Source organism: Garra rufa, unplaced genomic scaffold (genome assembly GCF_049309525.1).
Source record: "Garra rufa unplaced genomic scaffold, GarRuf1.0 hap1_unplaced_015, whole genome shotgun sequence".
In the NCBI taxonomy this organism is placed as follows: domain Eukaryota; kingdom Metazoa; phylum Chordata; class Actinopteri; order Cypriniformes; family Cyprinidae; genus Garra; species Garra rufa.
In genome coordinates, this window is record NW_027394290.1 from 390,491 (window position 1) to 414,430 (window position 23,940).

The 23,940-nt window shown below is 39.1% G+C and overlaps 1 protein-coding gene and 8 non-coding genes across 9 annotated transcripts; all 9 read right to left on the minus strand.

Moving 5' to 3' along the window:
- Window positions 1-1,939: 1,939 nt before the first annotated feature.
- LOC141315241 (uncharacterized) lies at window positions 1,940-10,915 on the minus strand. The gene is made up of 3 exons (XM_073832672.1): window positions 10,781-10,915; window positions 3,565-4,530; window positions 1,940-2,637 (listed from the first exon to the last, which is right to left on the minus strand). Exons 1-2 carry the CDS (start codon window positions 10,863-10,865, stop codon window positions 3,635-3,637), a joined length of 981 nt encoding a protein of 326 aa, XP_073688773.1. The 5' UTR covers window positions 10,866-10,915; the 3' UTR covers window positions 1,940-2,637; window positions 3,565-3,634.
- Window positions 10,916-17,187: 6,272 nt separating this feature from the next.
- On the minus strand, window positions 17,188-17,403 carry LOC141315269 (small nucleolar RNA U3). Its single transcript, XR_012350800.1, has one exon. It is a non-coding gene; the product is annotated as a small nucleolar RNA U3 (small nucleolar RNA).
- Window positions 17,404-18,377: 974 nt separating this feature from the next.
- Window positions 18,378-18,518, minus strand: LOC141315270 (U4 spliceosomal RNA). Its single transcript, XR_012350801.1, has one exon. It is a non-coding gene; the product is annotated as a U4 spliceosomal RNA (small nuclear RNA).
- Window positions 18,519-19,342: 824 nt separating this feature from the next.
- On the minus strand, window positions 19,343-19,481 carry LOC141315276 (U4 spliceosomal RNA). Its single transcript, XR_012350808.1, has one exon. It is a non-coding gene; the product is annotated as a U4 spliceosomal RNA (small nuclear RNA).
- A 582-nt stretch (window positions 19,482-20,063) lies between these two features.
- On the minus strand, window positions 20,064-20,137 carry trnan-guu (transfer RNA asparagine (anticodon GUU)). The gene has a single exon. It is a non-coding gene; the product is annotated as a tRNA-Asn (tRNA).
- Window positions 20,138-20,328: 191 nt separating this feature from the next.
- Window positions 20,329-20,401, minus strand: trnak-cuu (transfer RNA lysine (anticodon CUU)). Its single transcript has one exon. It is a non-coding gene; the product is annotated as a tRNA-Lys (tRNA).
- A 1,230-nt stretch (window positions 20,402-21,631) lies between these two features.
- On the minus strand, window positions 21,632-21,847 carry LOC141315265 (small nucleolar RNA U3). The gene has a single exon (XR_012350797.1). It is a non-coding gene; the product is annotated as a small nucleolar RNA U3 (small nucleolar RNA).
- Window positions 21,848-22,821: 974 nt separating this feature from the next.
- Window positions 22,822-22,962, minus strand: LOC141315275 (U4 spliceosomal RNA). Its single transcript, XR_012350807.1, has one exon. It is a non-coding gene; the product is annotated as a U4 spliceosomal RNA (small nuclear RNA).
- An 824-nt stretch (window positions 22,963-23,786) lies between these two features.
- Window positions 23,787-23,925, minus strand: LOC141315277 (U4 spliceosomal RNA). The gene has a single exon (XR_012350809.1). It is a non-coding gene; the product is annotated as a U4 spliceosomal RNA (small nuclear RNA).
- Between the last annotated feature and the right edge of the window lie 15 nt (window positions 23,926-23,940).

Below are 23,940 nucleotides of genomic sequence, written 5' to 3' on the forward strand. Positions count from 1 at the left end.
CTGTTTATAAAAATGAGTGTATCTCACAACTGAACTGATGTACACAGTCCAAATCAATTTTGTGTAGTTTTAAAATGTTTTATGCAATTTTTTTAAATTGACATGTTTGAGGCTTACATTTGTCATATTTCTGTATTTAATAAAATATGCAGAAAAAAAAACACGTTTTTTTTTTTAGTTTTTTGCACTTTCGAGCTATTTACTTAGTTACTATGGATTTCTTACATACACAGCCTTCAAATTGGGGGTGTAAGGATTGTATTGATGTATGGTATATAAAAATACTCAAAAAAATGACAGCACAGCATGTGAAAATACAAAGATATACTCTGGCGGAATTGTTCTATGGCAGGTCTTAAGGGGTTAAGAATATATATTTGCGGTATAAGTGCCAAAAACCATCTCTATATATTTTTACAGCTCCTCTCTTAGGAGCCCTGTCAAGAATAGGTCGATTTTGGTCCATCTAATTAATATTCATGAGCCTCTCTTCTGATTGGCCTGTTGTTAGTGACACACAGCTAGAATGAATCGGCGCGATTTGAGCGTTTCAAGCGTTTGCCGCGAGTTCAAAAATCTGAACTTTGGCGAAAATTCGTGCCCCGTTAACCAATCAGGAGCTTGCTCTAGTAGTGACGGAGGCAGAAATCCGAAACAACAATGGTGGACAAAATCACCGTTGCTGTCTGTGGTTACTCGGTGCTGTACGATACATCAGGAATAAAAAGGATCTTGCTTGGAAGAAAGTGAGTGAAGAGTTCGGACTATCTGGTAAGTTTAAAAAAAAACGCTCTTTACTCAATCTGACCTACATACATATTGAGACTACAAGCAAGCTAAAGCTGGCAAATTGAGCTCATTCACCTATTTTACAACTACTTTCCCGCTGACCAGTGGCAGACGCCCCTCCCATGACGCGAATTTGCATCTGTTGTGAAGTAAATGTCACGTGCGAATGAAGCGAGTAAACTTAAATGTTCAAGCGTCCAACTACGCGTGAATAGTGCGATTTATTGATTTATGACAAAAGGAGGGTGGGACGGTGGTTGGTGCTCTGGGTGGTGACTGAAGGCGGTGACTGAGTAGATCGGACGTCACATTTTTATGGAAGTCACGGCGGCTCGTGAAAATGAACAGCTACTTTATGCAGGCTGTGTGCATTTTACTGTGGATTTACTGTTTTGAAACTTATATGGTAATTACCTAGCCCCTAAATCTTAGTTACCATTTAAAAAAGCCAGGAAATTTCGGTTTTGACAATATGGGACCTATGGCAGTCAGTCCAAAGGTTCTTTCTGATTAACTTGGAGTAAAAACTTTGAGTGTCAGATCTTCCTTCACTGCCTAGCAGAAATTCTTGGCAATGTCAGTGACTTAAAATAGTTGGTGATAATTTGCTTTCATGATCTAATTATTTGGTTTTTCTCATGCCTCGACTTTTGTCAAAAATTAATTAATCTGTTCACCGGTGGCTCAGTTTTAAGGACTATTTAATTATTGTTATTTGTTTACCAAACTGCTATATTGTTACAGTTTTGAACAAATCCTTTTATTGTGTATTGTTGAGTTTATTATATAGATTTTTTTATAATTTTATACTGTTTCAGTCATGAATTGTTATGTTGTTGCAGTTGTGACCTAATTTTACCTTTTGGACAAATTTTTATATTTGAATATTGTTGCTTTATGATCATTTTAAAAATATTTTTATACTATTGCAGTTATAACCAAATTATTGAAGTATTGTTACAGTTGTGATCAAAGGTTTATCGTTATACTACAGTTATGAACAAACTTGCTATATTGTAGTTGTGCTATAATCTTTATGCTGATATATCTTTGTAGTATTGGACAAAGAATAGTAAATAGAAGAGTAAATTGCAGTTCTGAACAACCTATACTGATATTGTCACAGCACAGAGGGAGGCAGAGACGGAGGTGAGTGTATAAGATAAAAGGCAAGTTTATTAACAGGTTTGGTAAGTATATTGAAGCAGGTATTGAGGTGATAGTTCTTATCTGAGATGTCCAGCGTTCAGGTAAGTAAATCCAACTGTGGAACCAGGAAACCATAGAGTCCACGGGAAGAGCAAGCAGGGGTGTGATCGGTAGATCAGACAACGAGGAATGATTCAGTCCGGGTATATATAGGGGAGCTGATTGGATCCAGGTGAGTAATTAGTAATCAGGTGACAGTGAACGTGTGTGTATGTCTTCAGGGGGCGTGGCTGGTGGATCTTGCTGTGGTAGAACTCAGACAGATATATTCTTGCAGATATCTGAATAAATTATCTACAATTAACACTTTTACGGCTGGTTATTTCAATTATTTTTGAATTAAAGCAGTGTTCAAAATGTATAATTTCATTGGTTTTACATAACTTTCCACAATATTTAAGTAAACTTCCTTACTGAAAATTAAAAGCTCCAGAAAATAAAGAAAATCTTGTGTAAAATTACAGAAAATTTTTTTTTCCAGAAATTCCACTTGTCTTTTATTTACAAGTTTCAACTTGCAAAGTGCACAGAAATAACTTTGCTTAAACAATTAACATAAATTACTAAAGTAAATATACAGGAGAACTTCATTCACCTAATTTTTAAGTTTCACAGCAGCCCCACCTTTCCAGAACTGTCCTAAAAAAAAGAAAAGGCATTTGGTGATTATTCGTGTCTCAAATTAACAAACAGTTGAGAATGCAAATACATGTATAACAGTATATCGGATCCATGCAGCTCATAAATCGGCTACAAGTCATTTTTCTTCTACAGTGCTTAATGGTAATTAAACAATAATCAAATATTTTTTGGGTCAACTATCCCTTAGATGTTACACATAGGATTTAATGACCTATGCTAAGCTATGCTAAAAGTGATATCGCCAGAACAGGAAAACGGCTGAATGGATTTCAAAACAGTAAAACTCAACTTATTAACTCGGGGGGACTTGGAGAATGAGCCTATTTCCCAAAAAGTGGAGTGTTCCTTTAATAAACTTTGGCATCTTTCCAGAGATATTGGAATTTCAATATGGCTCCAGGAGTAAATCATTAAAATGTAAACATTTCCAGTGGTCAAAAACCAAATGTTGGTCAGTTTGAAAAAATATACTTATTTTGTTTTAAAAAGGAATGTCTGAAAAACAAATAATGCTAAAACTAGATATGTATCTTGTTTCTTTCTGTCAAAAAAACTGAATACAAGTCTGAGTGCCATAAATATTATTATTTTCTAAAGTTTGAGTGCCTGTAACTCAAGAAGATATCACAAAATTATTGAATCTAAGAGGAAAATTGCCATTTTAAATTGCTCGCTCTACAAATAGATGATTACTCAGTAATTATTCATCCATGACATTTAATATTTTGGTTTTCATATTGGTTTTCAAATATGCGTCTATCTTTCTTCAGAATAAATATTAGCAAAATCTAAAATTTGAGCTGGGGACCTCTGGTTGAGTTGACACGGAAAGACCCTTGAGTCCAAATCCAAGATCGAGTACCCCACCTCTAACGGTCAATATAGAATCCAGTTGAATACACACCAGATTCTCCTGGTACTCACTTCTGTCTGCGAAACTCCTTTCACACTGCTGATATAAAACAGTTCTCTCAAATGAATCCTCATGTGCTCTTCAAGGTTGTGGTTGAAATATGCAGTGTAATTTTTTCATGTGCCTGTAAAGGTTTCCTTTTTGAGTAAAACCGAATCCACACTGTTGGCAGGTGTAAGGCTTTTCTCCAGTGTGAATTCTCATGTGCCTCTTAAGGTTTAACTTTTGATTAAAACTCTTTCCACACAGTTGGCAGGCGAAAGGGCTCTCTCCAGTGTGAACTCTCATGTGGTTATTAAGGTTGACTTTTGCTTTGAATATTTTCCCACACTGTTGGCAAGTGAAAATGTTCCCTCCGGTGTGAGCTCTCATGTGCCTGTAAAGGTTTCCTTCGTGAGTGAAACTGACTCCACACTGTTTGCAGGTGTAAGGCTTCTCTCCAGTGTGAACTCTCATGTGCGCTTTAAGGGCTCCTTTTCTATTGAAACTTTTTCCACACTGCTGGCAGGTAAAAGGGCTCTCCCCAGTGTGAATTATAATGTGCCTTATAAGGCCTCCTTTTTGAGTAAAACTCTTTCCACACTGTTTGCAGGTGTAAGGCTTGTCTCCAGTGTGAACTCTCATGTGCACTTTAAGGGCTCCTTTTCTATTGAAACTTTTTCCACACTGCTGGCAGGTAAAAGGGCTCTCCCCAGTGTGAATTATAATGTGCCTTTTAAGGCCTACTTTTTGAGTAAAACTCTTTCCACACAGTCTGCAGGTGTAAGGCTTGTTTCCAGTGTGAATTTTCATGTGCACTTTAAGTTCTCCTTTTCTATTGAAACCGTCTCCACACTGTTGGCAGGTGAAAGGCTTCTCTCCAATGTGAACTGTGTAACTGAAAGACTCTTCTCCAGTTATAGAATCATGAGTCTCATATTGTTCTTTATCTTCAGTTTCATTCGGTATTATGCTCTCCTCTTTCAGCGGCATGAGGTCTATGGTGAAAAAAGGCAAATGAAAGTTAGCAAAAAGAAACAGACATCAAAACATTGACCAACATGTTTGCTAGATATTACTTGTTTTCTATTTGAATTGGTTAAAAGCCATTTCATTCTCTATATACATATTTTTCATGTCTGTAAAGCAAGTATACCAGACATGTCAAACTCAAGGCCTGTGGGCCACATCCGGCCCGCGATAAAATTATATGTGGCCCGCGAGACAACTTCATATGTTTATTATTAATGGCCCGCTGATTATTATTATTAATTCAAATCCCATAATGCACAACAAAAGTTACCGTGTGGTCATGACCTCTAATCACCAAGCAACAGATCGCAGCATCAGCCCCTCCTCCCTGCTGCGCTGTTGTCATAGCCTCATCGGTGTTCAGTGGATAAATGGTTCAGTGCTTAAAATATCTCCGAAAGAAATGGCCAAACGAAAAGTAGACTTTGAAAACAGGGGTTTTCAAGAACGCTGCCTGGGAGGCAGAGTATTTGTTTGTTGACATTAACCAAATGCGCATTTTGCTGATAAACTGAGCGCGCTGAGTTCACAGGATGCTTTGCGGACTTTGAAGCACAGAAATTTAATTTAGAACTGTTCAGTAATCCATTTGCAGTTGACGCTGAAAAAGCACCAGCAAACATTCAGATGGAGCTGATAGAACTCCAGTGTAACAGCATACTCAAGTCAAAGTATCACAATGTGGGGCCCTCACAGTTCCCCCGCTTCATTCCCGAAACGATGCCTCAACTTCGCTCGCAAGCTGCTCGAATGCTCTGCATGTTTGGTAGTACGAATTTGTGTGAGCCACTTTTTTCTTTGATGAAGATGAACAAAAACGCACACAGAAGCCGTCTCACTGATGAACACCTCCACTCCACTCTAAGAGTTTCCACAGCTCAGAACCTTACCCCAAACATTAATGAACTTGTAGCCAAGAAAAGATGCCAAACATCCCACAAGGACAAAAATGACATAAAAAAGAAAAGATTTGTTATTTATTTTTATTTTTTTGCACCTTTTCCTGAAATCAAAATACAGTTTTATTTGCAAGATTTGCACAATTTTCACAAGCTTGTTTATATCTGAAATGTCCTCTTTTTGAAAATTATTTGAACAAAATATATTTTTTTATTTAATTTATTTTATAAAATGTATTATTTTATTATTTAATTTGTGTTATTGAGAATATTTACAGTATTCTGGTTGGTCAAATTCAGATTTCTGATTAAACAAAAAGTGATTTTAGTCTGTTCAATAAAATGTTAACCTGTTTGGCCCGTGACTTACACTGTGTTTTAAATTTTGTCCCCTTCTCTGATTGAGTTTGACACCCCTGAACAGTTTTGCTTTCAAGTTCACAGAGATCGAGACGGCAGGAAGCACCGTTTATTTTAAATATATTACAAAAGCGCAACGTTTCGTTGTTATTGTAAGTGCACACAAATAAAAATAGAGTCTTTAAAGACTTGAAAGATGCATTACTTTTACCTGTATGACCAAAAATGAAGGAGTATTTTAAGGGCAAGCTCCATCTATCATGCAGTAAATGGGCTATTATTCAGCTTCCACACTTCGCACTTCAATTGCGCGCATTTTTCTATATTAACATTAGATTGAACGGCCATGTCAACTTGCTACTACTTAAATATTTTAGGCGATAAGCCGTATTTGAGGTCGATGAATGATAGGTGAGCGTTTGGATGTCCTGCCCAATGTACTGTATTACCACACAGACCAGCCGTTGTCGATCTGTCCATCACGGATTGCATTAGCAATTAAACAATAAGCACTAAAGCAAAACATGGGCAGGTCAAAGTCTCTGAATAACTTTTGGTCCCATATTTTATTATTTTTTCTGGTAGTCCACCATATGAAGAAGTTTTGGGTATAATTATTTTGCCATTCTCACTCACACATTGTGTCCTGCACCCACTAGGAAAGAAACATCAAAAATGATATCAGGTGTCTGATTAATTTTTGGTTTGACTGTACATATATGCACAGTTTTGCAGTTTAATTGGATTTTGGTACTTTTATAACCTAACTGTTGACAGAACTACAACGTTACATGCTCACAGTTTCTTCATTTATGATGAAGTGTGAACTCATGTTAAATACATGAGTGTAAATGACCATGACGTGAACGAGCATGGTACTTAAAGGAGTAGTTCACTTTCAGAACAAAAATTTACAGATAATGTACTCACCCCCTTTTCATTCAAGATGTTCATGTCTTTCTTTCTTCAGTCGTAAAGAAATTATGTTTTTTGAGGAAAACATTTCAGGATTTCTCTCCATATAGTGGACTTCTGTGGTGCCCCTGAGTTTGAACTTCCAAAATGCAGCTTTAAAGGGCTTGAAGAAAGAAGGGTCTAGAAAAACGATCGTTTATTTTCTAAAAACATTTACAATTTATATTCTTTATAATCTTTACACAGAGTACACACAGAGCTAAACAAGATGAGCATTTGAGGTTAAAAAGTATATAAATTGTACTTTTTTCATAGAAAATAACCGATCGTTTTGCTAGACCCTGATGATGAGACTAGAGATGCTCCGATCAGCATTTTTGGGGCCGATCACCGATCACCAAGATCATGATCTGCCGATCACCGATCACAGAATGGCAAGGGAATGGGAATCTTTTACCTATAATCTAGCAGAGTTTGCACCATTTGTAGAAATGAAACTAACTATAAATTAACTATATTGAAAAAAAAACCCGGTAGAAATAGGCTACAGTCAAGATCTTGAAGAACCACCAAGTTAGGGTTGTAGACATAGACGATAGTTAGAGATATCTCCACACTGTCAGAAAAAAAAGGGTACGGTTGGGGTCCATTTGTGAACACTTAGGGTACAAATGGTGAAGTTGTACCCTCAATGGGTCATAGTTGCACCTTAGAGTACTCATATGTACCATTTAGGGGTAAAAAAGGTACCGATATGTTTCCAACTGCCAGAGGGTCCACGTTTGTACCATTTAATCCCCAAAGAAAGGTACAATCACTTGTGTGACCAAAGGAGTAAGCCAGTTGTCTATGAAATAGTGACCCAAAATTAAACAGAGCAAGATAATAATTTTCATGAGTTGTTGGTTATTTGGAAGAGATGCACAAAATAACCAAATATGCTCAAGAGCCTGCATCTTTCTGACCAGTTCTGAACAGTACACACGCAAATTACATTTTAGTGATTATGCAGACATCAAGATAATAACTTTTAAATGTAAAGCATATGTATTAAAGTAGGTCTGCATTTTTAATTGTAATTTTAAACTGGTTTAAAAATGGTTTGTGATAAAAAAAAAAAAACGCGTATAAAGTTACAATTAATGAAATGTGTACTGTTGGAAAAAAATGATTTGCTTTATAATAACATTGAGTATATATATATTTTTTTAAGTAAAATGTTGCAATATACATCCTGTTATGACATTGTGATAGAGCTTAAAACATTCATCCTGTGAAAAATGTGAGAATGTAATGTTTTGAATGTTTAATAAATGTGATAAAAAGCATCCTGGCCTTTTTAATGTGTTGTATGTAGTCCAGATTTGCCACTATAAGGTACAAAAGGCTTGTCACTGGGGCAGTACCCTTAAAAAAGACGAATTTGTACCTTTTTTAAAGGGACATTATGGTACCCTAGCACTAAATTCAGCAAAGGTACATATTTGCCTTTGTAAGGTACATACTGCAAGGGTACAGATTTGTACCCATGTGAAAGGGTACAACGGGTGTACCCTTGAGGGTACTGCCCCAGTGACAAGCCATTGTACCCCTGAAGGTACAAATGTTGCACATTTTTTCTGACAGTGCAGTTGCTGATGCCTTTGACGATAGCAAGAAAGGCACCTAACTTTAGCGATGCAGTGCAGAGAGTCAGTTCTAGGATGCTTCCGAAACTTGCCGCGGTATAAACACACGCATAGAGTGGCTACGTCGCCTTAACGTGCCACATGGGGAAGAGATTTATTCATCATACAGTGTAGATAGATAAACTGATTATAACGGGAGTGTTTTTTAAAGTGCACTTCGCACTAGACTAGGCTACACTAGTTAGTGATGAAGTTTTTTGATAATGTAAAATGTTCTTTGCTTGTTATTTGTAGCTGCTTTTTAAGATGATGTAAGGATATTATCCAGCATTGCACAGTCATTAGGATAAAGGTAGTAAAATGTGGTTTAGACTGAATTAAATACGATATATCAGAATCTGTCTGTATACTACAGATTGATTCAAAAACGCAGATTCATCCAGTTATGTTTTTGTGAGCAAATCATTTATTCATTCAAACCACTTTTTCATAAATTTAATATAAAAAGTTGGTGTATTAAATATATTCTATTTTAAATATTATGTATTAAATTATTAATAATTCATTCAAATGAATTAAACACTTTTTAATAGACTGAAGCAATTAATATTTTGTCTCACATTATTTTGCTTAGTTTAGAATTGCTAGGAAATCGTGATCTCTATTTAATCTCTAAAAAACTAAAACTGAAACTAAACTATATAAAAACTAAATAGAAATGTGTTCACAAAATAGAAACTAAACTAAAACTAACAAAATTGTTAATGAAACTAATAAAAAATAAACTAAGTTTTATTGCAAATTTAAAAACTATACTAAAATAAAACGAATTTAAAAAAGCAAAACTAAATTAACCTTGTTAGGAAGCCCCGCAAAATAAGGTGCCCTAACAAAAGTTGTAGACTGTGCAGCAAGTAGGCTGTTGTATATGGTGCTAAATTAATGTAATAAAGTTCTGTGTAACCAATTATTAACAGCTTTTTTTTAATTATTAACCCCCCGGATGCTCACCGATAGAGGAGGATCTGGTGAGGTTCAGTCATTATGAGCAGCAGACTCACTCTGACGGAGTTTACTGATCTTTGCCGATCAGCCTTCAGATTGATGTGTTTAACAGATTTAGAATATATTTGCTGTATTTTTAATCAAGTTTTTTGTGTGGATACAAACAGTAGATATTCAGTCAAGTTCAAAGGGAGGTTTAGTGAGTCTTTTGGCATCTCCTTTATTGTCCTCTTTGGTAGGTAGGTTCACTTATTAAGGAAAGTACTCTGATGTCAAAAAATCAGGAACTTTAAATCTGTGTGTGTGTGTATATATTATATTATATTATATTATATTATATTATATTATATATCTATTATTTTAAAAAGTTCGAATTGAGCAGGTTGTCTTAAGGTTATAAAGTATTATTTAAAGTTTGAATTTTGAGGTTTTTTTTAAACATGCAGTGGATGAATAATAAGGCAAAACAAATGTTTTGGTTGATTAAAAAAAGGTCTAAAAATAAATACTTTTTACAGCGGAAGTACAGTATAAGGACATGTCAGTCAAAGGGGGGCCTTGCAAAATTGACCAGAAAAGGAGGGGGCCCTGCAGTAAAAAAGGTTGGGAACCACTGGTTTAGATCCCTTTAAAGCTTTATTTTGGAAGTTCAAACTCGGGGGCACCACAGAAGTTCATTATATAGAGAGAAAACCTGAAATAATTTCCGTACGACTGAAGAAAAAAAAGACATGATCTTGGATGACAAGGGGGTGAGTATATTATCTGTAAATTTTTATTCTGAAAGTGAACTACTCCTTTAAGAACATGTGGGATTTACTTACTGGTGTGCGTAGGAACCAATAAAAGAGGGCCTAGCATCTAAACTATTTGCCATAAAATGTTGCAACACCCAAGTGTGAGTAACAGGTTTTATTATGTGGTCACCAATTGAGTATTTATGCATCTATCTGTGAAGGATATAGTCAATCATCTCAGTGGTTGGGTGTATCAGTATGGGTGTTTACTTCCGAGTCTACATTCGTTACATTCTGCTAAGCTCAATGCGTTTCTGCTTTTGTTGTTGAAGGGGTCATCAGATGCAAAATTCACTTTTACATGATTTTACATGGTGTCTTAGCAGTGTGTGGACACAACTACCCTACAATTAATTTAATTGTATCAACTTCTAAATTATTTAATTGAAATAAAATTATGACAAGTAAAAAGTATGAGTTTTTCTTCAGAAATTAATTCAAGGAAAAGTGCAAAAGGTTTCAGTTGTAAAATACAAATTCCCCAAAGTAAAAAGTACAATAATTAAGTTACATTTCTCAAGTATTTTACACCCCTGGACATGCTTCAAAATGATCATCCATTCCTGTAGAGCTTGGCATTTTATTAAGGACTGAATGAAAATGAAAACCAACCTGTTTGTTCCTCAGTATCTTCAATTTTGGCTATGAATATGTCTCCAATCGTCACGTCTTCACCCTCCTCTTTAATAAACGCCATCTTTATAATAGTGTGTGGATCTCAGCAGGAGTTTTTCTTTGTTTTTGGACAACCTGTCATGTTTTAGATGAGAATAAGTAACCAAAAAATAATAATACATCTAAACTAAATCTAGAGTTCAGTAGTCAGCACACTTGTAATGGATTTGGTCAGAGTTATAATTGATGGCTTTAAATGAAAAACCTATGGTTTCACAGGCAAGGCTTAGATTCAAATGTAAGTCTGATCTGTTTTAACTTACAGAAACTTGCACTGACTGATCTTAAAATGTCTCCATAGGTGCGTTCGACTTCATGCAGCGCTGCGCAGACCGATCGGCGGCTGACTTGAAGTAGGGCATGCCGGTTAGAAATTTTGTCCGACTTGAACCGGCGCCGACGCCACGTGACGTTCACGTGTGGCATCAAAGTAACGCGAGAGCGTTTCGAGAACAGCCGGCTTGCTCAGCCAGCGCAACATTTCAGAAGGGACTGCGCCAGGCTGTGATGACGTCACAGCTTCTCATGATTGGCCACATTCACCACATGACGATGATCACGTGTGTTTCGTGCATAACAAATCAATTTGCATGCCATTTCGTAAATAGTTTACGATCTTTTGACTGCAGTACATTTTATTCCCTTAAATTCTTTATATTGGATTTATGCATAAGTTTATTATTGTACTTTTTTCATACAGACCACTTATAGTATTCAGCTGCATATTTAAGTAATATTTTTTATGGAATAACTAAAATGTCACAGACATTTAATGTAATGTGGTCAACACTGATTGATGCTGAAATCTGTAGTTGCTGCTTCACTTGCATGTGCTGCATTTCTTCCAACAAAAAAGGTATTTCTATAGCTTCCAATTCATCTGCAATAAAGTAGGCAAACGCCACGTGATCTGCCATGTTTGAGAGAGCAACGAGATCTCCAACTTGTCCGACTTGACGGCTCCGTTTTCAGCTCCTCCCCGACTGCTTTCGGCTAATCTCGCCGATCGGTCTGCGCAGCGCAGCATGAGCTCGAACACACCTAGTGTCTTTGTTTTGTCTTAAGATGCACACCACCAATGTTTTTTTCTAAGACACGTTTATAAAACTACTCAAATAATTGAAGTGCCAGCTTAAACTAAGCCTTGTCTATAAAACCAGACCAAAATTAGACAAAACACTAAAAACTGACACGATAAATGAATACATAATAATTAATAATGTGTAAGATAAACTGACACACGATTCTGTTAACGTTACTCACCTGTGAATGCGCTTTACTCGATCAAAATAACCTGCATAAACGTTAGATGAAGCATTAATGTTGCAGTCAATATTAACAAATTAACTTTACGTTGTTTGTAAAAACTATAAAACAGACTCGACAGGTTGCACTGATTTAAAACAGTGTAAATGTAAAAAAACAAACAAACCTTTAACTCAGCAGAATCACAACAGATGCAGGAGAAAGACGCTGCAGCATGACTTCACAGCATCACTCCAAAATAAAAGTCCTGTTCACACTTCAACATTTCAAATGCATGAAACAAACGCATGACCACAAAAAAAAAAAAAAAAAAAAAAAAAAAAAATACTTGTCAAAAAATACTTGTGCTCATTTTGATGAAAACACACCAAAAGACAATTAAGTTATCTAAAAGTAATTTTATAGTTGATATAGTTGAATTATAACTGAAACAGTTTAAGGCTACGTTTACATTAATCCGGATACATTTGAAAACAGAGTTTTCATTTTAAAACGCTCTCCGTCCACACTAGTGTTTCCAAGCGTTTTCCAAAAGTTTCTCATCCACACTGAAACGTAGGAAGACATCAAATTCGCCTTACTGCGCATGCGTAAAGCCTCCAAAAGTATACAGACGTTATAAGTTTTCACGCAATTCTTCTGGCGGGATAATTTACGGAAATATCTCATCATCCACTTACCCATCTATGTCGCGCTCATTCATATTTTATCTGAAAAGCAGTTGTCGACATGTTTTGCAGGACAGCAACCGTGAGTAAATTTTCCGTCATCATTTTAGGACTGTAATTTGAAGAGTGTACAAGGTAAATCTCTTTAGCAGCAGTGTGTGAATAGCACAGGCACAATTACTGGTGTAAACAAAAATATCTTTTGGTACAATATGCGTCACATGACTATAAATATGCGTCATCGTTTTCAAAAGCCTCCGTTTTCACAGTCCACACTACAACGTGAAAACGGCGTTTTCTAATTTATCCACTTTGGCCGGAGTTTTTAGAAATAATCGTTTTATGTGATAAAAACGGGGTTTTCGTGTAAATGAGAGGCCAAACCGCAGGGAAATATCTGCGTTTTCCCTTCGTGTAAACGGGGCCTAAGGGTATATTGCAAACAAAAATATTTTCTAACAAATTAACTCAACTTCACACTGTCCCACATATATGACTTTATTTTCTCACATGAAAAGTAATACAAATGTTAAGAAATATAATACATTTTGTGACTTTTTGTGACTTTAACACTTTTTTTAACAACTTTAACACTGCAAAAAATGCTTTTCTAGCTTAGATTTTTTGTCTTGTTTCCAGCCAAAATATCTAAAAATTCTAAATTCATGAAGGATTTTCTAGATGAGTAAAAATGATTGTCTTGTTTTAAGAAAAAAAAGTCAAAATTTTTCCCAATTCAAAATCAAATTGGTGAATCATGAACATGACACACAACGGTGATCAATACAAGCAAAATCTCCAACTTCATATTCATCTAAAAAAATATATGTTTTCTCCAAACTGCTCCTAACAAAGGTTTAATTTTTCATTAAAACATTTTTGGCATTTTTTTATGATTTAATTAATTATTAGATTTTCATTAAACTCATAAACCCCCTAACTACGGTGGCCGACAGAGGCCAACGCGCTGCAATTTAAGGAAACACATGCAAACAGAAAAAACGACAACAAATTAAGAAAACATCTTCATCAGTTTGACAACACAGGCGCTGCAAATTCTCACAACACAACCAAACTCAGAAGCGCGCTGCAAACACACGCACGCGCTCCAAACACACGAACGCGCTCCAAACACACGAACGCGCTGCAAACACACAAACGCGCTGCAAATTCCACGGAGCATTACGGAAATGTTTCAGGGGGACCTCAAAAAGTGACGGACCCGTCTGGGACCGGATTATTTGTTCAGTGGCTGTTGGTCAGAGCAGAGTGTTGTCGGTGAACTAAAAGGTGAGTTTGTTTGTTTATTTTAACATCCTGATCATAAGATTACTTGGTCTATTAGACATTATTAGACTAATCTGACGAACTGTGAAATATTATTTTAATGCTATGTTAGATAGAGTTACTCTCAGAAAAACTGTAGGCAACAAGCAAGTAAAACTACCCTGTTTTTTTGCTGACATCTGCATTTTTCCTCTGCTGTGAAAATATATATTTCAGGCATTTGCTTAGTTACAAGTTATATATTTTAGCACTAAACAGTCACATTGTTCCTCTCCCAGGTTATGTATTGTCCATATTTTGGACTCGAATTGGCTGGACATATTGGACGCTTCTGTGGCACCTGTGGTACCAGCATTCAATTTTTGGCACCTTTTCTACAGAATGGTAAGCTCTGCTCAAAACATTAACAAAAAGACACCATGATAATCTCACACAGGTGATTGTGATTATGTAGGTTGATTAACCCTGCTATAAGATTATGTTAAGAGTCTTTCTGACCCTAACACTTTTAAATTCATAGGTAGTTGGACATACCCAAAATAAAAACATTTCTTTGATGTACATTGTCTTGTTCTCACTGCACTGAGAAGAAAAGGAGCTTTCCCACATTTCTTCTCAGTGCTGCCACAGACTTTGTCACACACAATTACATGTACACTTATTTATTAACAAGTTGAACCAGTTTATAGAATGACATTTAGAACTAAACACAATTGCACATGTTTTTTTCAATATCAACATAGACCTCTCAATACGACCTGTTAAAAATAGTAAGCTTAAATGGCCGTCCAATTGCAGGTGTTCTTTGTGCCTTTTAGTATCTGGATTTGTGCACAAATTTAGGTTAAATACATTTTCCAAACTGTATCAAACACTTCACATTTTGATTTCTTTGCTACTGCTGATACATTTTTATGTTTGTGTAAGATTATATTTGTGAATTTCCTGTATTCTTAATGACACTGTTCTCTTTTCCCTTCAGATCCAGGATCAGTGTCAGATGAACTCATGGAGGCAGGCCTAATAAGTAAATATTTCTCAGAGGGCCACGCATATGACGTAATCCTTGATTTTCTCAAAACAAGGCACAACATCTTCCTGAGCCTGAGAACTTTAAAGAGAAAACTTAAAAATGCTGGCCTAACAAGGAGAACAGACTATAGTCCCATTGAAACTGTGAATGCAGTGATAACACATGAACTGACAGGCTCTAGACAGCTTTTAGGTTACAGAGCTCTGTGGCAGACATTGCGACAAAAGTATTTCCTAACAGTTAAAAGGGATGATGTAATGCATGCAGTTCGCAGACTATATCCATCTGGAGTTCAACTTCGTCATAGACGCAGGTTTATCCGAAGAGGATACTTTACAGCAGGACCAAACCAAGTGTGGCATATCGATGGGTATGATAAGCTCAAACCATTTGGTGTTGCCATCAGTGGCTGCATTGATGGATTTTCTAGGAAAGTGATGTGGCTCAGAAGTGGCAGCTCTAATAACGACCCAGGGATAATTGCTTACTACTACATGAAGTGTGCATCAGAGTTTGGAGTTCCAGCACGTCTTCGCACAGACTGTGGGACGGAAAATGGCACAATGGTAGCCATTCACTGTGCATTAAGAGCACAGCATACAGATGACTTTGCAGGAGTCCTCAGTCACATGTATGGAACATCAACTGCAAATCAGCGTATCGAAAGTTGGTGGTCCTTTTTCAGAAAGCAGAGGTACATGTATCTATTTAGTCACTTAGTTTTGTGTGTGTGTTGTCACATGACAGAGGTTTTCAGCTGTCAACATTTATTATATGAGAATATTGAGAATGAGAATCTTTTTTCCCCCTGATGGTATAAAGTTTGCTTTACATTGATTTCCATATAATTTTTATTCAGCACTAAACTAATACATTGAGTATACTGTCATTCCATCACTAGGACTCAGTTCTGGATTGATTTGTTCAGTGACCTTAGAGAGAGGCACCTCTTCAACGGCAGCCACGAGCATAAGTGCCTTCTGCGTTATGTCTTCTTGGGCATCTTGCAGAAAGACCTTGATGAGTACAGAGAACTTTGGAATAACCACAACATCCGACCTGTTCGTCAGTCGTCTTGTCATTCTGGTAAACCAGAAGCCATGTATCACCTGCCTCACATTTAATCCTTGCAATATGTGACCATGTTCAGTAAATATCAGATTTCCTTTTTCTACTTTATCATTAATTATCAAAGAAAACGTGATCAATTCATCACTTAACGATTATTGCATTTTAAATCAGAACTAGATTATTATTTTAAAAATAATTTAGATACTCTTGGACAAAAACATACAATGCATGAAGCAAAAAGGTGGAATCATCTGGTTCACAAAGTCTGTTTGTAGTAGAAGCAAATGTGATCAAAATCCACCTAACCCTAACCCTAGCGCTAGCCTGTTACATTGCAGTACAAAAGATATCACTTACCACATAAACAGAGAGATGACTGTGCTGATGATGGTGAATGATGGAGAAATAACTGCGCTGATGATGGCGAATTATTTACAGATCCAGAGTATCACCGAGAAGCAGCTGAACTTGTGTGGTAAGAAGCGCTCCCTCTGCATTATAACTTTACACAGAGCACATGGATCACAGTAATGAGACTAAAATGTCTGCGATACAAAACGGCAGATTCAACAAACCACATATTAAAAGCCGCTAGAGCTCCTAATTAAATAAATATTTTTATCAATGTGCCAGCTATAGAGATGAGCAGCTCTGTGAAACAGCCAATCGGAGCAGAGCTCATTAATATTCATGAAGCTTCCAAAAAAGGCAATAACAGAGCATTTCATTCTAGGGACAAATCCTAGGGTTGTAAATGGTCCTGTAAAACCGTTTCTGGAGATTATTTGCCCTTTCCTATGCCATATACCTTCTATGCAGATATCAAAGAACAAATTAAAATATTCTCTCAATGCATTTTATGGCAACTTTAAGTTGATAGAACCAGCTGACATCTTATCCTGACATTCTGAATATCAAGGATGGTGACACCCACCAACAAAAAGGTAAAAAAAAAAAAAAAAAAATCTCAATCATAACGACTCATAAGATATTTAATCTGATATTTACATTTTTCAGAGACCACTCTGACCATACTCTCTTCTTCTATGCTGCTTAAATGCCACACAGAACGTTCATCAATGGTGTGGAGCATATGAAATAAACCATTACTCCACACCCGATTCACACTCAGAAAAGAGTATCAAAGCTCATCATCGTAGTTTGGGAGACACCACACTTTTGAAACACATTTCCTAGTTAGAAACTATAGAAATGATCCCTGAAAGTATAGTCTTGACCTCCATTTTGCAAAACCAGCTTAGGCGACTTCTGACACTTTGAGTCTCAGAGATGGTTACAACCTAACAACAGAGATGAGAAAAGTTACATTTGAAACATCATTAGAGTCCTAAAATTTTGTTTGTAATTTTAGTTGGATGCAGTTTTCATTGGCCCCCAAATGACACAGGCGAAACGGAGGCTCTCGCGTTGTGCGAGGCTGTCAACCCGTCCCGTGGGTAGGGCTTAAAGCAGGCTTAGAGATTTCTTCTGTCAGTTTTGACCCAATCTGTTTTTGGGAAGCGCAGTTTGACCCAGCAGTGCGGGCCAACAACATGTTCTGTTTTGCCGCGTGAAGGCGGTTTAATGCTTTGGACAGCGTATGGTTGAGATGTGATTTTCCACCAATTTGGGGCACCTTTCTTATGGAAATCAAGGATGATTTCATGGGAAATGGCAAACTGGTGTAGCGTTTGGCTAATAAGCTAAAGCTACAAAGGATGTACCGGTGCCCCGTCGTCCGAGCAGAATCCACATTCGGCCGTAATCGGAGGTTACTACTAACGTTGGATTGTGTCTCATAGGGAGTTTGGCGCAGGGCCTCAGTGGAAAACAGGCCCTCGGCGGCTGAAACAAAAGACGAAGAATGCATCCACATGCACATGAATCAGGAATGTTAAATAAAGAAACCCCGCCGGATGACGAGGTGGTCCAGTGGTTAAGGCGGTGGAAGGCTAATACATTGTGCTCGACACGCATTCGAAGCTTTAGCGCCACTGAGAGGCCACCGGACCAGACAGGCCCAACATGTTTACGATGGGTAACGGTGAGCTGTAATTGCGTTGCAGTTTAACGATACTTGTCTTGAGAACATATTGACAAAACAACAAACCTTCTGGCTCTGGCGCACTATCATCAGCAGACCGTTTTTTTTGGCGAGGAAAAAAAACCCTAAACGAAACAAGGCTATATTTCTCAACAAAACTCTAAGCCTCCAGAGAGACTAGCAAAAATTGCCAAAGATAACTGTATTTCAAGTCATCCTGGCGGGGTATTGGGTAAAGTTTTCAACCAGCAATGATCGCGCCTCGGACAAACCTCATAGGCTACAATATTGCCTCTGCGAAAGAATGCAGGCGACGGTCGTGACCTTTTTCTGCACCTACGTGGATGTGAACCGACAAGGTGGTAGCAAGCTTTAAACTGCCGCACAAACAGTCTCCTGCCACGGGTTGCTGCACCGTGTTTCTACGGAACAGATTAGAGGTGTGTAAAAGACGGCTCATTCACTATTCCCTCTGTGCTCAAAACAGCCAGCTGAAAGCACGGCAGCAGCAGCTGAAAAGGTCCGCAGCATGGCCTATCTCGGTCAGCAAGGGGACGGGGTGGCCGAGTGGTTAAGGCGATGGACTGCTAATCCATTTTGCTCTGTGCAATGGTTGGAATCCATTCTTGTCGTTCGGTTCCTTTAGCACTGGACCTTAATCCGGGTCCTGGGGACCCCATGCTAAACTTTTTGTGTGTCTTCCTTATCTGACACACTCAGTTCAGTTCACTGAGTGCTCTACTAATGAGCCGATGGTCTGAATCGGGAGTGTTAAATAAAAGGACCACGGAAAGTGACGGGGTGGTCGAGTGGTTAAGGCGATGCAAGGCTAATCCGTTGTGCTAGGCTCACCTTGGTTTGTGTGGGTTTGAATCCCGTCCTCTTCATTTGATGATTTAGCACCACTGAGAGCCCACCAGAACAGACAGGCCCAACCTGTTTACGATGGGTAGCGGTGAGCTGTGATTGTGCTGTAGTTTAATGATACCTGCAGCGAAGTCTTGAGAGCATATTGACAAAACAACAAATCTTCTGGCTCCGGCACGCTATGATCTGTAGACACCTCTTTGACGAGGACCAACAACCAGCCACTCTAACAAAACGAAGCAAAACTTTGTTTTTCAAGAAGCGTCCAGAGAGACCGGCAAAAACTGAGAAGCTGACTGTATTTCAAATCATCCAGATGGGATATCGGGGAAAGTTTACAACCAGCAATGATCACACCTCAGATAAACCACACAAGCTACAACATTGCCTCTGCGATAGAATACCGGTGACGGTCGTGACCTTTTCTTGCAGCTACGTGGATGTGATCCGACAAGGTGATAGCAAGCTGGATGAGCCCCAGAGACAGATCATCAGTGAAGACCTCTTCACCTAGACGGCCATCGACGCAAGACTGTGAAAACCAGATCCTCTCCAATCTGACACTGTGGCAACATGGAACTTTTGCATCTACATTAAAATTAGTCTGTTTGTTCTTATTCTGAGGTCACCGTAGCCGCCATATCCATTCTGTATTCCGATTAGATGGTCACTGCAGTCCCCCGGATCCAGTCCGTACCAAGAGCAGATGGTGGATCAGCACCTTCAGCCGAATGTCAGCGGATACCATGTCAACTAGATGAGCCCCAGAGACAGATCATCAGTAAAGAATGAATCCACATGCCACAGCAAACTCGAGCTGGTGAAAATGTTCACCAAACACCCGTCGCTGACTTCTTTTAAAAGAAGCCAGCTTATTGAAGGTGCACAGGATAAACGCCCTGAGAAAGCTGTGCCTCGCAACCCTAAGAATGGCATAGGCGCTAGTGGACACCTGACGCGCGTGCAAAACACCGGCATTTCACACGTCCCTGGGTGGGCTCGAACCACCAACCTTTCGGTTAACAGCCGAACGCGCTAACCGATTGCGCCACAGAGACAGACATTGCGCATCTGCTGCCGCGGGATCACGGTTGTAAAAGCAAGGGTTAGGGTTAGAGATTAGAATCGCACGTACTAACAGGCTGTTTTGAAAGATGTTTCCGGAGCTCGCAAAATCCACTTAGCCTGTGCGGAGAATGGGCACGCTGGAGCCCGCCACCCTGTTGGGAAGAAAGAGCGCCAACAGAGCCGCCCAACGTGGGGCTCGAACCCACGACCCTGAGATTAAGAGTCTCATGCTCTACCGACTGAGCTAGCCGGGCTGGTCGTGGTCTCCTTCACCGGGTCGGACGCAGTTTTCATCGGCTCCCAAATGACACAGGCGAAACGGAGGCTCTCGCGTTGTGCAAGACTGTCGAGCCGTCCCGTGGGTAGTGCTTAGAGCAGGCTTAGAGTTTTCTTCTGTCAGTTTTGACCCAATCTGTTATTGGGAAGCGCAGTTTGACCCAGCAGTGCGGGCCAACAACATGTTCTGTCTTGCCGCGTGAAGGCGGTTCAATGCTTTGGTCAGCGTATGGTTGAGATGTGATTTTCCACCAATTTGGGGCACCTTTCTTATGGAAATCAAGGATAAATCTATATAAGGATAAGGATAAATCTTCTATATTTCGGTGGTCTTTTGCAAACACTAGATTTATATGTCAGTTCCAACATAACACCGACTGTTACGCAACAGTCCCGGGATCGTTAATAGTTACGCCTCCAACATTTGCATCGCCCAATCATCGGTAACGTCAGTACATCAGTAAAACAAGGCAAGCCACTGAAGGGACACGGTTAGCTTAATGCTAGCGCTAGCCTGTTACATTGCAGTACAAAAGATATCACTTACCACATAAACAGAGAGATGACTGTGCTGATGATGGTGAATGATGGAGAAATAACTGCGCTGATGATGGCGAATGATTTACAGATCCAGAGTATCACCGAGAAGCAGCTGAACTTGTGTGGTAAGAAGCGCTCCCTCTGCATTATAACTTTACACAGAGCACATGGATCACAGTAATGAGACTAAAATGTCTGCGATACAAAACGGCAGATTCAACAAACCACATATTAAAAGCCGCTAGAGCTCCTAATTAAATAAATATTTTTATCAATGTGCCAGCTATAGAGATGAGCAGCTCTGTGAAACAGCCAATCGGAGCAGAGCTCATTAATATTCATGAAGCTTCCAAAAAAGGCAATAACAGAGCATTTCATTCTAGGGACAAATCCTAGGGTTGTAAATGGTCCTGTAAAACCGTTTCTGGAGATTGTTTGTCCTTTCCTATGCCATATACCTTCTATGCAGATATCAAAGAACAAATTAAAATATTCTCTCAATGCATTTTATGGCAACTTTAAGTTGATAGAACCAGCTGACATCTTATCCTGACATTCTGAATATCAAGGATGGTGACACCCACCAACAAAAATGTAAAAAAAAAAAAAAAAAATCTCAATCATAACAACTCATAAGATTTTTAATCTGATATTTACATTTTTCAGAGACCACTCTGACCATACTCTCTTCGTCTATGCTGCTTAAATGCCACACAGAACGTTCATCAATGGTGTGGAGCATATGAAATAAACCATTACTCCACACCCGATTCACGCTCAGAAAAGAGTATCAAAGCTCATCATCGTAGTTTGGGAGACACTACACTTTTGAAACACATTTCCTAGTTAGAAACTATAGAAATGATTCCTGAAAGTATAGTCTTGACCTCCATTTTGCAAAACCAGCTTAGGCGAGTTCTGACACTTTGAGTCTCAGAGATGGTTACAACCTAACAACAGAGATGAGAAAAGTTACATTTGAAACATCATTAGAGTCCTAAAATTTTGTTTGTAATTTTAGTTGGATGCAGTTTTCATTGGCCCCCAAATTACACAGGCGAAACTGAGGCTCTCGCGTTGTGCGAGACTGTCAACCCGTCCCGTGGGTAGGGCTTAAAGCAGGCTTAGAGATTTCTTCTGTCAGTTTTGACCCAATCTGTTTTTGGGAAGCGCAGTTTGACCCAGCAGTGCGGGCCAACAACATGTTCTGTTTTGCCGCGTGAAGGCGGTTTAATGCTTTGGACAGCGTATGGTTGAGATGTGATTTTCCACCAATTTGGGGCACCTTTCTTATGGAAATCAAGGATGATTTCATGGGAAATGGCAAACTGGTGTAGCGTTTGGCTAATAAGCTAAAGCTACAAAGGATGTACCGGTGCCCCGTCGTCCGAGCAGAATCCACATTCGGCCGTAATCGGAGGTTACTACTAACGTTGGATTGTGTCTCATAGGGAGTTTGGCGCAGGGCCTCAGTGGAAAACAGGCCCTCGGCGGCTGAAACAAAAGACGAAGAATGCATCCACATGCACATGAATCAGGAATGTTAAATAAAGAAACCCCGCCGGATGACGAGGTGGTCCAGTGGTTAAGGCGGTGGAAGGCTAATACATTGTGCTCGACACGCATTCGAAGCTTTAGCGCCACTGAGAGGCCACCGGACCAGACAGGCCCAACATGTTTACGATGGGTAACGGTGAGCTGTAATTGCGTTGCAGTTTAACGATACTTGTCTTGAGAACATATTGACAAAACAACAAACCTTCTGGCTCTGGCGCACTATCATCAGCAGACCGTTTTTTTTGGCGAGGAAAAAAAACCCTAAACGAAACAAGGCTATATTTCTCAACAAAACTCTAAGCCTCCAGAGAGACTAGCAAAAATTGCCAAAGATAACTGTATTTCAAGTCATCCTGGCGGGGTATTGGGTAAAGTTTTCAACCAGCAATGATCGCGCCTCGGACAAACCTCATAGGCTACAATATTGCCTCTGGGAAAGAATGCAGGCGACGGTCGTGACCTTTTTCTGCACCTACGTGGATGTGAACCGACAAGGTGGTAGCAAGCTTTAAACTGCCGCACAAACAGTCTCCTGCCACGGGTTGCTGCACCGTGTTTCTACGGAACAGATTAGAGGTGTGTAAAAGACGGCTCATTCACTATTCCCTCTGTGCTCAAAACAGCCAGCTGAAAGCACGGCAGCAGCAGCTGAAAAGGTCCGCAGCATGGCCTATCTCGGTCAGCAAGGGGACGGGGTGGCCGAGTGGTTAAGGCGATGGACTGCTAATCCATTTTGCTCTGTGCAATGGTTGGAATCCATTCTTGTCGTTCGGTTCCTTTAGCACTGGACCTTAATCCGGGTCCTGGGGACCCCATGCTAAACTTTTTGTGTGTCTTCCTTATCTGACACACTCAGTTCAGTTCACTGAGTGCTCTACTAATGAGCCGATGGTCTGAATCGGGAGTGTTAAATAAAAGGACCACGGAAAGTGACGGGGTGGTCGAGTGGTTAAGGCGATGCAAGGCTAATCCGTTGTGCTAGGCTCACCTTGGTTTGTGTGGGTTTGAATCCCGTCCTCTTCATTTGATGATTTAGCACCACTGAGAGCCCACCAGAACAGACAGGCCCAACCTGTTTACGATGGGTAGCGGTGAGCTGTGATTGTGCTGTAGTTTAATGATACCTGCAGCGAAGTCTTGAGAGCATATTGACAAAACAACAAATCTTCTGGCTCCGGCACGCTATGATCTGTAGACACCTCTTTGACGAGGACCAACAACCAGCCACTCTAACAAAACGAAGCAAAACTTTGTTTTTCAAGAAGCGTCCAGAGAGACCGGCAAAAACTGAGAAGCTGACTGTATTTCAAATCATCCAGATGGGATATCGGGGAAAGTTTACAACCAGCAATGATCACACCTCAGATAAACCACACAAGCTACAACATTGCCTCTGCGATAGAATACCGGTGACGGTCGT